This window comes from Euwallacea fornicatus, chromosome 27 (genome assembly GCF_040115645.1).
Source record: "Euwallacea fornicatus isolate EFF26 chromosome 27, ASM4011564v1, whole genome shotgun sequence".
In the NCBI taxonomy this organism is placed as follows: Eukaryota; Metazoa; Arthropoda; class Insecta; order Coleoptera; family Curculionidae; genus Euwallacea; species Euwallacea fornicatus.
In genome coordinates, this window is record NC_089567.1 from 350,839 (window position 1) to 367,241 (window position 16,403).

At 33.6% G+C, this 16,403-nt stretch overlaps 1 protein-coding gene across 2 annotated transcripts in view; it reads left to right on the forward strand.

The window, feature by feature from the left end:
- Window positions 1–32: 32 nt before the first annotated feature.
- LOC136347168 (protein rhomboid-like) overlaps window positions 33–16,403 on the forward strand; it is a 91,419-nt gene continuing 75,048 nt past the window's right edge. The window contains exons 1-5 of one of the 2 annotated variants that reach the window (XM_066296922.1): window positions 33–131; window positions 199–876; window positions 1,675–1,933; window positions 3,445–3,468; window positions 3,537–3,701. In XM_066296922.1, coding sequence (XP_066153019.1) covers window positions 1,688–1,933; window positions 3,445–3,468; window positions 3,537–3,701 — 435 coding nt within the window. In that variant the 5' untranslated portion in view covers window positions 33–131; window positions 199–876; window positions 1,675–1,687. The remainder of the gene's footprint in view (window positions 132–198; window positions 877–1,674; window positions 1,934–3,444; window positions 3,469–3,536; window positions 3,702–16,403) is intronic. The other variant, XM_066296923.1, reaches the window with a different exon arrangement.

Below are 16,403 nucleotides of genomic sequence, written 5' to 3' on the forward strand. Positions count from 1 at the left end.
CTTTTGCGTTTCACGTGAACTTTCATTTTTATTTATAGAATTGCCTATTAATTTTTCCGATTCCTCCTTCCGATCCTGAATCACTCCAAATGACGTCATTGAAAATTTTGGCTGCTAATGAGACTTCTATGGTAACAAGTCAGCATGTACATGGAGTATTTAAATGCAATTAAAAGCGTATTTGTTACTACTTTTCAGTTATGATGGGCCGTCGGTAACGTCAGAAAAATTTTTAAAAACCGTGACCCTATTAAAGAAAATTGTAGCTGCTTTGCATAGAAATGGTATGTATAAAGTTCAATAAAATTTTCCCAAATATTTAATGTGCCACTCACGAAAAATGCTATCAATAAAAGCAAAAGCGTATCCAGAAAGTAGGCAACCAAACCTGCTGTTTTCGGATTTCCCGATACCGCACCAATTCAAATAGTACTGGCAAAGATCGATAAAACATCCGCGTTGTACATTTAAACACAGTGGCCGAAAGAAAATCGATGATTTGGCTCTTGGAAACCGCATTAACGTTTCCCTCGGCTGAAAATTCCATTACGAAAACTGCCTCGCAAACATTTCGGCTGTTTTCGACAGGAATCATGTGTAGAGTCTGGGGTTATGAACGCTTATACAAGGGGGGAATTCGGGATCTGGAAGCTGACGGGTAGTAAGGCCGTGTGCGGATCGTGTTTTTGTTATTTTACGGATTTCAATTTTATTTTCGTGGTTTTCTAGTGGCCTGACAATTATTTCGGTATCAAGTCTAGTTATTGCGCCGTATTCGTAAACAGGTTTCGTCACGATCCGTCCTAATTTCAAGATATTGGGTCAGGTTGAATGTTGAATGTGTTTACGTTTCGTGGCAACAAGCAAATAAAAACGGTGAGTAGGTAAACTTGTAGCGATTAAAGATACAATACGTAAAAAGTCGAAATTGCAATTTTTTCACGCGTGTGCGCAAAAGTTGTACATTTTGGTACTGAATCAATTTTTTGAATGCGGAAAATAATATTTTCTATGACTGAAGATATTGTATTGATATTAACTCAAAAGTAATACAAAAAGACGCTAAGTTTCGTATACTTTAATTTTGTACAAATTATGCGCATCGATAGCTTGTGCGGGAAAAAAATTCGCGCCAAAATATTAATATAATTAGAAATTTGAAGAAGTTCCGTATTTCAAACGTCATTATCTCAAAAACTCAGTTGTGTAGTAAAAATATTCCTATAAAATTTGTGTTACGTTTAATAGAATTATAATATAAACATTTGTTTTTGTATCTCTTGTGTGCTAACATATATATGTATATGCATCTTCTATATAAATAAATAAAAAAAAAGAAACCGGGAGTTTCATTTATATTTTTATAATTGTCATATCTCGTTTACATCATATCTCTGGATTTGTCAAAATGGCATTAAATGCAGTTATTGTTCCTTTTTAACTCTAATGGTCAAGAAAATTGTGTGTATAATGATTCAATAAAAAATAATTTTCATCTCAATATTATAAACACCCTTTAATCCCTATTAAAATACTTCCCAAGCAAAGCGATATACCTACTAAAAGACATTTACATCGCTATATGACACAAGTTACATTAAATCGTTACACAAAACTACATATTCTAACTGAATGTAGTAGCTATTAAAATAAACAAAATTTATTTATGGTCAGGCATCCGCATGCCATGCTTTCACATAGTGCCTGGCCTCATCGCCTTTCCCCTTCAACCACAACAATCCTCACACGAGCCACTACTACCCTAGCGCATGCTCAGTCTGAAGAGTCGGGAATTGAGCCTGGCCATATTGCGACAATTACTGGGTCGTTTGTATCGTTTGGCCAAGAGGTACTGGATCAGTATGACACCGATCATACTGATTTGGGGAGTGAGGTCGATGAAAATGAAGTTAGGAGAGAACTGCTGAGAGACGTAAGTAGTCCCTGTTGTACTTTTTTTGTTAGTTTTATTACATTTCATGAACGGTAGAAAAAGGTTAATCGCTTCTTCCGTCATCGGCAGTAAACTAACTTCGTCTACCGGCAATTGATGAAGTCATCTACCAAATCAGTGTTTAATAATAAAACAAGTGTAGTGCAATGGTTTTGTAATTAAAACCATATTTATTATAAGTTCACAAACTGAGCTTCAACCTAAACTTGGAATAAATTAACAATTCTACAATATATACACGCAACTGTCAATCCACAGTGTACCGTGTACTGTGTAATCCACGTATACATTTGAAGTGTGATTTACATCGAATTGGTATGACTTTTACTGATACAAAGTAATAAAAAAAAAAACGTTAGAAAATGAGCAATATTATAAACGCTATTAAAAGAAAAAATAAAAAGAGCAATTGGCAAAGTTAATGTTTAGAGAAGTGCATTTGAATATGAGTTATTGAAACCGTTCAACTCATCACGATAACTGTTCGAATGTTACAACAAAAATACTTTTTGTAATTTTTTACTTTGAGAGGGAGTAACTTGGTAATGAAGGCCGCTAGTAACATTTTCATATGAAGTACTAGCATTATTTTAGTCTTCTCTATAACCCCATAGAATTTATGACTTGAACTTTCCGGATACCCTGTATATTCTTGATGAGTGTTCATTCTATACATCTAATGAGAGTATTAACAGAGATTTTGAGTCATAATTTGTGTGCAATTTTTCTTTAAATTTGGAACATTATCCATTTGATACCGTCGGAGTAAATCCATTTACCTTGTGTTGGATTGTATTTGGTTTGCAGCCGATACATTGAAACCTTACAGTTTCTGATGCTGTACTGTTGTTGCTAAGCAACCTTATTTGATTCTTATTCGAGATCTGTTGTTTAAAATAAATGTCTGAAAGGTAACTTATTGCGGAATCGGTGGCGTAGATTGGTTTACATTAAAAAAATCCTTTCGATATTGAACGAAGCCAAGAATAAAAAATGTAATTTACAACTGTTACATTTACATTAGTGGTGCTCGCACAACTGTATAATTTAAAAAAGAGCATTGCAACATTATTTGTGGCCTCTGGACCAGATCTCAGAACGTGTCTGCGGGTTTTTTGAATATTGGTGGATGGGGGATTTTTATAAAATTTCTGTTTTGTTATGGAAATTTCGCAAAAATAACAATTTCTATAATTTAACCAGAACGAAGTTAAGTTTCAATAAACAGTATCTGTTCAGTACATTTCGCTCATTTTAGGAAAATAACTGTTCCACACTCTATTAAAAAGTTACAAAACTCAATGGTGTTGCCATAAGAAAAATAAAAAATGATGTTTCCAGAAAACAGAAGTGTCTTATACGAAAACAAACTTTTCTTTTGTCATAAAACAAATCTATTCTGATTAAATGATATGATTCACTGCCCCCAATATTCATTTTTTTTGTGATAAACTTAACTAATTTCGGATAAACCTTTTTTCTGATTTCAGCAATGGCGACAGTTCTTCGATAAGGTAAGCAACGTATATTTTTGCAACATGTACAAATATCATTAGAAACTGTCTTTTCCATATACCTAAAGTTTGACCCTGAAGGATTTGGAGAGATCCCATGGCCAGACTTTCTAAACGCAATGGATCAGCCTGAGTTTCGCGAACGAGTCAATACTGGAAAACGGCAAATTTTTTTAGATAAATCCAGACATGCCACTTCTCCAGCAATAACTTTCCAGGATTTTGTAAATGTGGTAAGTGATCGCATGCCGTTCTAATAAGGGTTTTAATTATATGTTCTACTAAGGGTCACTATTTAGAAATTGTGAAATTCCATGTTTTAAAGGCGGGTTTCGCATGTGACATTATAAGTCTATGTACCTACCTAGTTTTGTTGTACGAAACAAATAGTTTAAACACCACACGTTAGCGCAATAAAGTTAAAAGTGACTTAATGCGGAGCTTTTAAGTTAGTTTGAATATTAAACGACAGGACAGTGACGAATGTGTCTGCAAGGATTATTTGGCATGCCGGCAATTCAAGGTTACGTTAAAGGATGATGTAAAGAATACATCTTACAATAAATTGCGTTTGTAAATTCCCTGAATGTCGGTGGTGTTGGTTTACAAATATGTACAATATATTCCCGAATAAGCGAAGCGATTCTTCTGAGAGATAAAACATTTTCTTGTGCTTAGTTGAAGCCCAATTAAAAACAATTTTTTTCAAAAAATTTTGCACAACGAATTTTTAAATCCCCAACCAATGTTGCTTTTCCGTGGCGTAAATAATAAACTTCTTAAAAGGGCTTTTAGGGTTCATAAAGTGCCGTCCGCATGTACGTACATCAATTTGCGTGTGCTTATAAGTTATTTTAACGTTATAATAAAGCATTCAAATGTAAATGAAATGATAATATGAACCAATTATATTTATTCTTAATATTCAATTTATGCAAATAATTAAACCATCTTTTTATCACAGCTATATCTTTAGCTATTACATAAATAAATACGTTTATTAAGAATAAAAAGTGAGCATAAGTCTGGAGTGCGAGGAGTCCGAGTTGTTCACCTGACTTCCGTCGGAAGTGGAATTATTATGTAGCTCGGCATGCTCGCTGGCGATAACATTATTATATAATTAATTATATTAAGTAATGGAAGTGTAATTTTAAAAGAACGGATCTAAAATACTAACGTACAACCAACATTTTTTCAATTTAATTAGCTAGCTAGAAAGACCTAAAATGGGCCCATGGGCCGTACACCAACATGCATGATTACGTATTACCTTGAAATTATATACGAACATATGGTAGCTGCGCTGTAAGCAGAACTATGACGATTTTCTTACCTGATGTATACACTATGCCCCCAACATTTCTTTATAATCCATCACAACACAATAGAAAGTAACATTACTATAGAATATGCGCTAGGTCAAAATCTACTTTAAGAGTAATTTAATAATACTTTGAGAACGGGATAACAAAACAATTACTTAATAACTAAGTATTGATAAAATCAAGAGTTTTTTTCATTTATTTCTTTCTTTAAATTCGACTTTAATTCGAAACTGCTTTTTTTGTGGAGAGACGCTGTAATTTGTCACTCTAAGATACTATGATGTTATTATACCGTCAATATGAAGTATATCAGCTGGTCCGTCGGTAAAAAGTGGTAAAGTTAGTAAACATCACCACATTATTCGATTTATGGGACTATCTCAAAGAGTCTAATTTTTTTTAGAGATGTTGTGACTTGTCAGTCTACCATAATATAATGTTACGATGCCGGTACGTTGTGGTATGTCAGTGGTTATCTTATTAGCATCGGCACATTATTCGATTTGTGGGTCAATTCCAAATGCATTGGGATAACGCACCGTCCCTCCCTTATGGCCAAATATACATATGTATATAGCTACAAACTATTTGTTATTTTGCTTATTACTGGTGGGGAGAGAGTGCAACTACAACATCTAAAATTTTTATTTTAAATATTGTAGTTTTGCTCTGTCCACAGCTATTAACATCTTCAATTCAAACCGCCTGATTTTCACTTGTCTCCTCTATCGTCATTAAAACTTTATAGGCAGACAAACAAATATCCATATAATATTATGGCTATTTAAATCCTGTGGAGATTGGTCATCTTAGTACTTATACTCGAAGTTAAAAGGAACAACACAAGTTGTTATTGTGCCTCAACCTATCTGCTTTTTTTTTACGATATCACCCTAACTCTATGCTCTTGCTTTAAAGACATTGACTTATGTCATTCCTTTAATGGCATTACGAGCACGCATTTAGGGATGCCGCATGTGCACCAATAAAGTATATCATAATATCTATTATGAAATTGATATAAAAAAAATGCTCTTAAATTTTGATTCAACTTATGACCTTTTATTTATATTTGAAGTTGGATGTCATTACTGTGATTTTAGTATTAATGACTTTTTTTTTGAGCTGGAATACATAACTTATGACAATGCTCATTAATTACTTTTGATGAAATATAATAGCATTAACAGCATTTCCTGTTGAAAGCCTATTTAGTCTTAAATTTTTTGCCTTTGATTTAATCTTACCGCGTACTTGCGTACCAAAAGCAATCTCCCACTCAAATTCGAGGTAAGAATTTTCAATCCACACATGGTATATAGAGCCAAGAGATTTAAGAAACCATATTAGCTAATGCCATTATAATTTTATGCATGACTAAACCTGAAATTCTCTATTATCCAAATCAGCATGCACCGCAGATCGAGTCCTCCCCATTCCTTCAAATCTCTTTCTAATTTTTTCGTGCGTAACAATCGGTGCCCATGCATTTTGACATTTATCTGAATTCGGTGTCATTAAATGGACGTGATGGTCACAAAACTATTTGCTAACAAGTGTAACATGCCCTTTTCAATACAATATCTTATAGGGATTATATCTTAAGTTCGAACGCTTTGTTAGGCATGCACAGAAAGTTTCTGGGGTGGTTAAAAGATCTAGTTTTGTTACCTATTCGGATTTTTGGATAATCGTTTCTGGGTGCATAAGCTATTTACCTGTGCATATGGCAGTTAAAAAGTCTCGTAACGGTACATCATACACAGCCGGTGGTTTGAATTTATGTTATGTTTTCAGCTACTGTGACATTGTCCTGCCATACTCTCTATGATCCATTATATTGCATTTAGCTAAAGGATATTCTGAAACTTTTGTTGCTTATAATGGTTGTAATTTTAAAAACTTGTTTCTTTGCAATCTCCGTAATATTTTTATCGAGTATTTAGCAGTAAAATTAACATGTGTATACAGATGAAATAGTATGTGCTATTTTTTTGTCAACTCAAGATTAATGTCGAAAACAGAACAAAGATAAAAAAAATGGAAACATAAGTGTCTCACCTCAAACTTATTAGCCTCTTGTAGATGTTTCCTGTGATCTAATAAGTTTACAACCGTCGGTTGTAAAGATATTTGTACGCTAAAAGTTTTAGTGAAATATATTATAATTGTTAGGAGGTAAAAGCAACATTTCAAAATCTAAGAAAACCAACATAGAACCTTTAAAACATGTAAATTCAACTGAAAATTTTCTGCTTTTCAGAGCCTGATAAATTTCATTACTGAAATTTGAATTGCTCTGTTTAAAAAGGAAATAATAAAAAGGTGGAAAGTTTTTTTTTTGCCTCCAGCAATAGCTGTAAACTCGGCGCATGGCATGACCACAGACAATAAAAAACACTTTTCATCTGGATGTGGTGCAGATCTGCTATTTGTTACTTTAAGAAGACATTTTTTAAAAATATGTTCATTTTGAAAGTGAGACTCAAACTGTCTCACCATGAAAACGTCTTTTCTGCCTCAAGTGTGGCATGAAAGTAGTCATTTTATTTCATCACTACATATTTATTGAAAAAAATGTACCAACATTGTAAATAACTACAGCTAGGTACTGACTCTAATATGTTGGAACCTCTATAGGTTTGTTCCAAGAGTATGCACAGCAATATGCGTAGAAGGCCGAAGGGACTCTTTGCGTATATTCTTCACGATTCTGAATTACTTCTTCTTGTTGAAAAAGAACTATTGGTTTTGTATAATAATAATACTTGATGCCCCTCAAGAAAATATATATTGAAATGGTAATGAAAGGTTAGATTCTGGCTTTTATTCTTCATCCGTGTAATGCTCCTCAAGATCTTAGGGGTTGCTGGGCTTTAACGTCAATTATCAGCTGAATTAGCTTTTGTGTTTTATATAGGTTTATGTTCTATACCAGAGGGTACTTTAAACAATAAATCCTGGTCGAGAAGTTGTTTGGATCAAACAATCAATAGAATTTTGCATTCAATGACTATGAAAGGAGTAAGTCCCTACTTTTTACATTGTGAAATCGAGAATGGTTTAATGAAGGATTTTTTGGTGTACTTTGTAGTGTCTAAAGACCGAAAGGAATTTTTCAGTTGCGTTGTGTCAAGCTTCTTTTTGCCACCTAAGTGATAAGCTTCTGCCATGGGCCTGAGAACAATAGTGAATAATGAATTAATAAGTGGTAATATACCATAAACTAAAAGTGCCATGCCTTTTATAGTCCATGGCATCCTCGCGAATATTTCGACTGATTCATCATAATTAGTAATTCGTCATACAATGAAAATGGCTTAAAAGCAGTAGCTGTCAACTTGAAACCTCGATCTTTCTTGTGCCTTTTTTTTCAGTTATGCCACTCGGTGAAGTTCCATTCAGATTATTTGCAAAATCCGCTATAATTTTTATTTCCACATTGTAAAATGATAATATAAAAAGTCAACGAAATTATCTTTGTTACATTAGCACAATATTAATAAAAAAACAAATAGTAAAATAAAGGGAACGACGAGTGCGTTATTAATGAGTTTATCACCATGAACATTAATACAAAAACCACATTTTGTCTTGAGATTATCCCATTATTTTATGTACATGTTGCACAGAACTGTGCAATCGTTAAAAAATTATTTTAAAATTGAGCACGGATGTTCCATTCGCCACTGGTTTATTATTTTATCAGCACGCGTTAGCGAATGTTGAGTTATTGGGACTGACTAACGAATAATCGTATTAGATTACAACTTTCATTCGCTAGAGTCAGAAACAAATGCTATTGAGCGTGAATGAAGAACTTGTCATTCACGCTCGATAGCATTTGTTGTCTTGTAGGGATTAGCAAGCTTTAACATGTATTTACAAATTGATACAAATTTTCGATATTTTTGTAGAGAGATGGCAAACAATTCTTATCTTTCTTACTTAAAGATGATAGGATCAGATTGGAAACTCGACTACATATTTAGCTACAATACATTCTTTTACTAATCTACGAAAAATCAAGACTACCACAAGTTACTGAATATTAAAAATCTATGTAAAATAGATACTAAGTTAACGGCGGTTCTATGTTATCGGAAATAGCCTGTATCTCATAAATACTTCCTAAGTCGCTTAAAAAGTAATTTGTAGTAACCTACATGTGGTGTCTCGCCATGCCGTTTTAGCTATTTTTAATTGTTTGAATTCCCAGTACACTTGCATATTTTCTTAGCATTACAATCATAAATAAAAATCCAATAACAATTTGTTAAAACCGTCTCTATCAGTTTGGAGCTGTATTGCGAATGAATTAAAACCTTCTTTGGGGTAGTTTTTATCTCTGCCTTTAAATCTAAATTATCTGGCGCTTTCTAACTTTGTACGTTTTATGGTACAAGAGGAACCGGGAGTTATGAACCCTGTAACAGGTACGGAGTAAAAAGTTTTCGTTGCTATCCAAACTACAAGCGTAAAATCGAGTTATTTGTAATATAAATATGATTGAATCGCCAAAGTTTTAATGAGGATATAAGGCATTTTAATGGGGGTTTATTACGGTATGAGTTTAGAATATTTTCCTGGATAAATAGTATCTTATACTTACAAGTTTGGATGTGATGAAACAAAATTAAGGGGAAACTAACGATCATTAATGATGTTATGTTATATGTTTGAATTTATAAATTAATCGGGGAATTTATCGAAAAATGATGACTCTAACATGAGTACAACTCTGTGGATGAAAACGTGGTATGATCTCGATGGGACAAAAAGAAATCATTGGGCCTGTCGAGGGCGCCGATGTCCAGATAACAAGTGACAAATGCGCTGCACCCAGAGCTTTTATGTTATGAATACAAATACATGATTTTCATAACACGACCTATAGAGGTGATATTTAAAACCCCCTTGTGCAGCGCACAGTTTCTACGTAATTTTCTCATTTATTTTCAGTTTTCTCGCTTGCTGACGGGTCATCGTTTTCCAACCCCTTTTTGTTAATAAATAACTTAGACACGCCTCTGTGTCTGAGTGACTGTGAGACCTACAAGGAATGATAATTTACTTTAAAACAGTTCAATAGGATTTCAGTGACAAAGCATTTCTTCGGCAAGTACATAGTTTCGAAAATGATTTCAGTTGTCTGGTATGCTGCGACCCTTCAAATGTCACCACGTCTACCAGATATCCCTACACACGGAATGAAACAGAATAACAATTAGATGCCTCGTTTTGTTATGCAACGCCAACGTGGTGATTAATTATTCTATTCGTTGACTTTTTAAGCCTTCACGGTTCAACCCCTTTTAGAATATTTTTGATGGGCATAAAGAGGTGCCAACACCTGTACGTGACAAAAAAGCATCCGAGAAAAAAGAATGTTATAAATATATGTAAGTTTCGTTTGATCACCTTAGTGAATGTTCCGTTTACCGGCGATCGGTGAGATATCATTAATCAGCTAGTTAAAGAGATGAAGGTATGACAGTACAAAAGGGGATACGTACCTATATCTGGATTTCGCTTGATTTCTTCTAATGTCAAGAGGAAAATAAAATTGCTAAACCCTAAAAACAGTTCAACTAGCTACATATACCTGGGAATCTGTTAAGAAATGTATAGTTTTGTCTAATGAGTATGATTCTATGCGACGAGCGAAACGAGGTTTCACAATATGACACGAGTTAGACACAATAACAACTCTTAATAACTTTCATGAAACATACTTCCTTTCATGGAAGTTCCTTCCATCATATTCCTTCCTCATGAAGAGTTTGTATATGGAAGTATTAAGAAGCAGCTGTGTCTCAGATTGCTAGCTGTAACACCGTCTTCCTATAAAGTTATTATTAAATATTATTATATTGATGTTAGTTTTCATGTGCCGCGTTTAAAAACGTGAAAACTTTTTTCCAGTCTTGTCATTATCTTTTATAAATTTCATTTACGTCCTTTTCTGAATTTTTTTATTTTAAATTTCACCAATTAAATAATGACACTTACTTTTGGCTTACATGAAACTAAACAAAACGCAAAAATCCATTTAAAAAGATCTCCCAGTCTTTCTTACCTATCAAACACTTCCTTCCTCTTATTTGCATAATCAATTATGTGAGCAAGTGGTTGCCAGGCCCTTATTCCATCCCATTAAATATCGACTAGAAAGGTTAACGGATCATTAAATTGAAAACGAATATTTGATTTAGCATTAGACATTTTGTTAAACTTTCAGTATCCTCCGTGTATGACCACCCAATACAAGAGATACAAGAGCCTCCACCAGGTGTTTTTACGGCCAGAAAAGTTACTTGATGCCAACTGGTGCTGATGGATACCCTGTCTGACATCTGCTTATAAAACGCGTGCTCCATTTTTACACCCCCTACATATGCGGCCCTTAATACAATATTAAGTTCCCTTCTAAGGGATGTTTTTCATGGCACAACGGTTCGCCAACAAGGTGGTGTTATTATTCCTTTTGAAATAACCAGAAGTTCACTTTAAACTGAATCTTAAAATATTATTTTATAAAATTTTGTTGAATGAGCGATTTGTGCAGAACTGCTTAATTGGCGACAAAAGTTGTTGGGGGTTACTGAAGTGGATATTAAGGTACGATACCTTTATATCTTATATCTGTTCCACTTACTTATCCTTCCATAACATGAACCTGATAAAAAAAACTAAATTTAAAAGACAGGTGTTGTCTGATATTTGAGGGCACGAGCCGCGACGAAGCACCTGCTCCTTAATAAACTACCACCTTACAGAAATCGACTCTTTTGATAATATTTCTGACGCAAGTTTGTAGATATTTTATAGGGAACAAAGTTCGAATGAGCATAAGAAACATCAATAAAAAAGAAAAAAAATTCGCAATGTACAGCACATTACGGTCGTATTCTTTATTATACACATCAAGCTGAAATCTGGAATCGGAAATTAAACTTGTGTTTGATTTCCCCACAGACAATTTAATTATCTCTCATTATTAACATCAAATAAAAAAATAAAATAAGAACTTGTGTACAGGATAAGTTATCTTGCGACCACATATAAAGAATAATTTTTCAAATGGAAAATTTATGGATCATGTACCAATTAACAATTTTATTGATGACGATGGAGAATGCAGATTATGTGCTCCCATTGAAATTGTCCACCATGTTCGGTTTAAATAAGCTATCCGCTGTGCATATAATGGCATATTTTGATATGGGATAATAATAATATGCATGCATCGTACAAGCGGTAATTAAATCAATAACCCCAGGTAATTGAAATTCTAATTGAACAAGTGGTATAAATGAAGAAGTACGTATGAAAGTATATTGGTCATTAATAAGAATTAATAGTCGGAACTTAATGGTAGGAAATTTACCATGTAGGTACATCATCAGGTTTTTTTTTGCATCGAAGCAACTAAAATAACCGTCATATATAAAACTGATAGCTCTTAGAGTAGGTCCATGCGAATATACGGGATGTATTTTGATTGCTTGCGTTGCTTTTGTTAAAAATTTAGGGAATTATGTTATGGTATGGAAACACCGGCCCATTTATCCAAAGAAAAAAAATCTGTCAAATTGTTCTAAGTTGTACTAACACATCGTACATACTTCTTTGGACATTTTATTAACTACCTACTACTAAAACTTAATATAATGCACCTCGTTCAGGAAATGGCAGGAAATAGCGGGTTTAGCGCACGTCCTCTATGCATATACTATGTACACGTATATTCTTTACCAAGAAGCTCACAATTTAAATTTTTTAACGTCTTCCATAAACTTTTCCTGTCTTTCGAGAATCTCCTATATCAATTTCATCGAAAGCTCTTCATATACTAAATATTCAACTCATGGTTCTTTCGTAAAGCACTGACATTCCTGACATACACTGGGGTTCCTGCAATATCAAACTGCACCAGGTTATTATACTAGTTTAGCTCGATTATTTGCAACAAATAAAACTTTGCTGAATTTGTGTGTAATATTAGGCACCATTCAGTGTAAAAATATGAACTTTAGTTATAAATTTATATCAATATTAATGAAGACATTTGAATGGTGCATGCATCATCAACAAACTTATTCATGGGAGCCATAGTCGATCTTCGATACATTAATTATATTATGTGCAATTTCAAAAAGGATATAAATTACATTTGGTATTTGCTTCCTGGAGTGTCAAGTTTGAATTTTAGAGCTAGCAAGGTGGTCCCCCAATAGAGGCATGTTACCAATAATATCTACTTTTATCGAGCATAATTAATAATAAAGAAAATAAACGTTTCTGCGTAGAGGAAAATGGGGATAAAATATGTAGCTCAGCTTGTCTAGGACCACCGTGAATAGTTAGATTGTTCAATTTAGCCATATTCGATTTTTGCTTAGACCTATTTTCTTACAAATTCATTTAATTTATATTGTTGTGTGTGTGTGTGTAAGTTTTACTTGTGAATTGCTACGACCGAAAAATGTTTGTACACCAACAACAATTTGTTTCATAACAATCCGTTGAAGGGCTCTTCCAACATAAATTATTTTGTTCAAATGGGGCACATATTCAAAGAGGCCTAGAACTTAAACGACAGACTTTTGGACAAAAAGAAAAAATACGTGTTTGTTAACTTCATTAGTAGAAACTATGGTTAAAATATTTGTACTTTGGTATGGAACACCCTGTATAAAATATATTCAGAATTTTCCTTAAAAAACTAAAATAAAAAATATACAGGATGTTTCGTTTTAAAAAATGCAAATTACTTCAACAAATGTTAAAATTTCGTAGTTATGGGAATTTGTATTAAACTTGTAGAAAGTTTGTGATGAGAGCCTAGAGAACAGCCTTTATCGCATACCTTTAAAAACAAAAGAGTTATGGCAAAATTAAGTGTTTTCAACATTAAATGATCGCACCATACATAATTTTAACTTTTTTTCATAATCTGCTTTATTACATTTTATCTCTTTTTTCTCTTAGTTGTCATGTGGTAACGCCAAGATTCTGTCGTAGAATTTAAATCGTTTTTTTTTTATATGAAATATTGTCGTTTTTGTGTTGCAGAAATGGTTTTACCTTCCAATGCGGTACGGGATAAATAAATTACGAGCACGTAAAAATAAACCTCGAACAGGTAAAAAATAAATTACGGGTATGTAGAAATAAATTACAGACACATATGAAATAAACTACGAGCGCGTGGCAAAAAATGTCAAAATCACATTTGTATGGCCTATCTGTGTACTACAAGATGAAAAACAGTAAGAGGTCGTTGCTCAATTGAATTTCATTTAGTTCATTTAAGTATCTCATAGTTTCGCACTATTACGTTTTAGTTTTTTAGTACTGGTAAACAATTTTGTACTTCCCAGTGTATTCTCAGAAATTGTACAATCACAAATTATTTATTTATTTATATCATCTTAACTGTGCTATATTTTTATTAAAAAACAAAGTCCACTAAATCATAACTCCTGGAAAATAACTGTGTGGATTTTACCGTCAATTATGTGCGTAATTTCTCAAGTGTGAGGGGTACCACCATAACGAGCTAGCCCTATTATTTAATGATGGTACCTGGAACATTCTCACAAAAGTTGCGGCCCCCTGTAATCAAGTTGTGCCGATTCGTGATTATTTGTCTTGGCAACTCGTTAAACGAGACCCTCACGTCTCTCCTCGCGAACTGTTTGTTGAATATCGGTAAACATCAACAACTTTTTTGCATGTTTCATTTTCCAGCAATGATTGCAGGTTGTGTGTTTATTTGTTTTGCTCTGGTTGCAAGTAAATTTGTGATGTTATTCATTCAAATGCGCAGGATGATTTAAATCACCTTAAGCAAATCTTAATTTGAGCATCTGCTAAGATGCAGAGTATATTTGCAAATATGTATAAATAATGCTCTTCAATATTTCCTATTCATCTTTAAATCCTCTTTATATCCCAAGAAATACAATACCGTCGTACCGGTGTATCCGGACTTTTATGAATTCTGACGGGCTCGCGCGGGTACATCCTCTAATCGTGGCGTGTGCTGAAATCCAATCGTTTATTTCCTGCGCCGATAGTCCCCAAGGGTCGTATCCGGTCTATCAGGAGCCCTTTCTTCACCTATGTTGCCAAGTCTAAATGAATTAATAAGAAAATGACTCATATAGGTCTAATTAATTTCAAATATCAATTGACGGCGTCTGATCAAACACTGAATTTCACAAAGCATTATTAAAAAAATGTTTCTATCTTCCAATCCGTCTTGGATACCCGAACCGTTAAATTAATTGAAATAGACTTAACATCAAAATGAGTAGAATTGTGATTGCACTAGCGGCAACATCGGATGGTTCTTGTCTCTTCCACATGCCCCTACGTATAAATCAAATCACCGTATTTGTTTTACGCCACCTGCCGTATAGGATGGTTCTTGTTCTTGCCAAACCCCAATGTGTGTTTAACTAGGAAGGGCACGCGTCCTTAATTTAAGGATGTTCTTTGGACTGTTTTACCTTCCGCTTTTGGCAAACAAGATAAAGTCTACTTGTCTTTCTTTTCGTTATAACAATAAAATGACATTGTAGACTTGGAAACAAGTAAAAAGTATATCTGGTTAGTTTAGGATAAATACAACTTTACGCCTGGGCGTACTCAAAACAGGTGACAAAATGGGTTTCGTTTTCTAAGTAGTAGCGAAGTGACAGCAGGCAGGCACCTTCCTCTCGCAACTCAATTTAAAAAAGTGACCAGTAACAGTACTAACTGCTGGAATTAGTATGTTAATAATGAATCTTATTATATACGGCTCATTATTTACCTAGGGAGCGAATCCTCCACAATGTCTTCATTGTCACCATTGTGTTTTATTTATGGTTTACCTTGGAAATGAACGTTAAATGAAAATTCACTGTTAACGATTCAAGACTGGTTGGCAGTTTGTTAAAATTAGTAGTAGAAAAAGCGCATACATACCGAGCTTGTGATATATTTATGACCCTCGAGCCTGAACTTGGCGTCGACGTTGACATTGAACTTGACGTTGACGTTGAGCTTAACGTTCGAGTCATAATAATATACTTCACAACCATGATTTATGATATATATAATATTAAAATGTAAGTTTGATGATGTGTGAATTTTTAATGGCAAATGGGACAATTATTATTAAAGTTAATTAAGCTTCAGTCACTCCTCTACTTGCTATTAAAAATTTATACAGGTTCTTGAGACAAAGAGTGCTAATGAATAGGTTTCTTTAATAATCTCTCAAAAGACACTCAGAGTAAAATGAGAAAGATTTGATCACATATCAACTTTTAGGAATATTTTGGGAACCAGTCGGACTATCTAAATTTTGAAACGTATTTTTTTGGTCCAGAATTGCACAATTTTGCTCCACTTAAACGACTTCCAATGTTAGAAAACATATTGTGCTTGTATAAACCTAAATTTTCACCACCATCTGTCATCTATTTTTACGAGCACTTGTTTCACTTCTAAATATAATAATAATATTGTTCATGTTACACATAAGTAACCACACGATTTAAATTCTGATCCGCCTACCGGTTCTTCAATAATCAACATTTAATAAGTTAA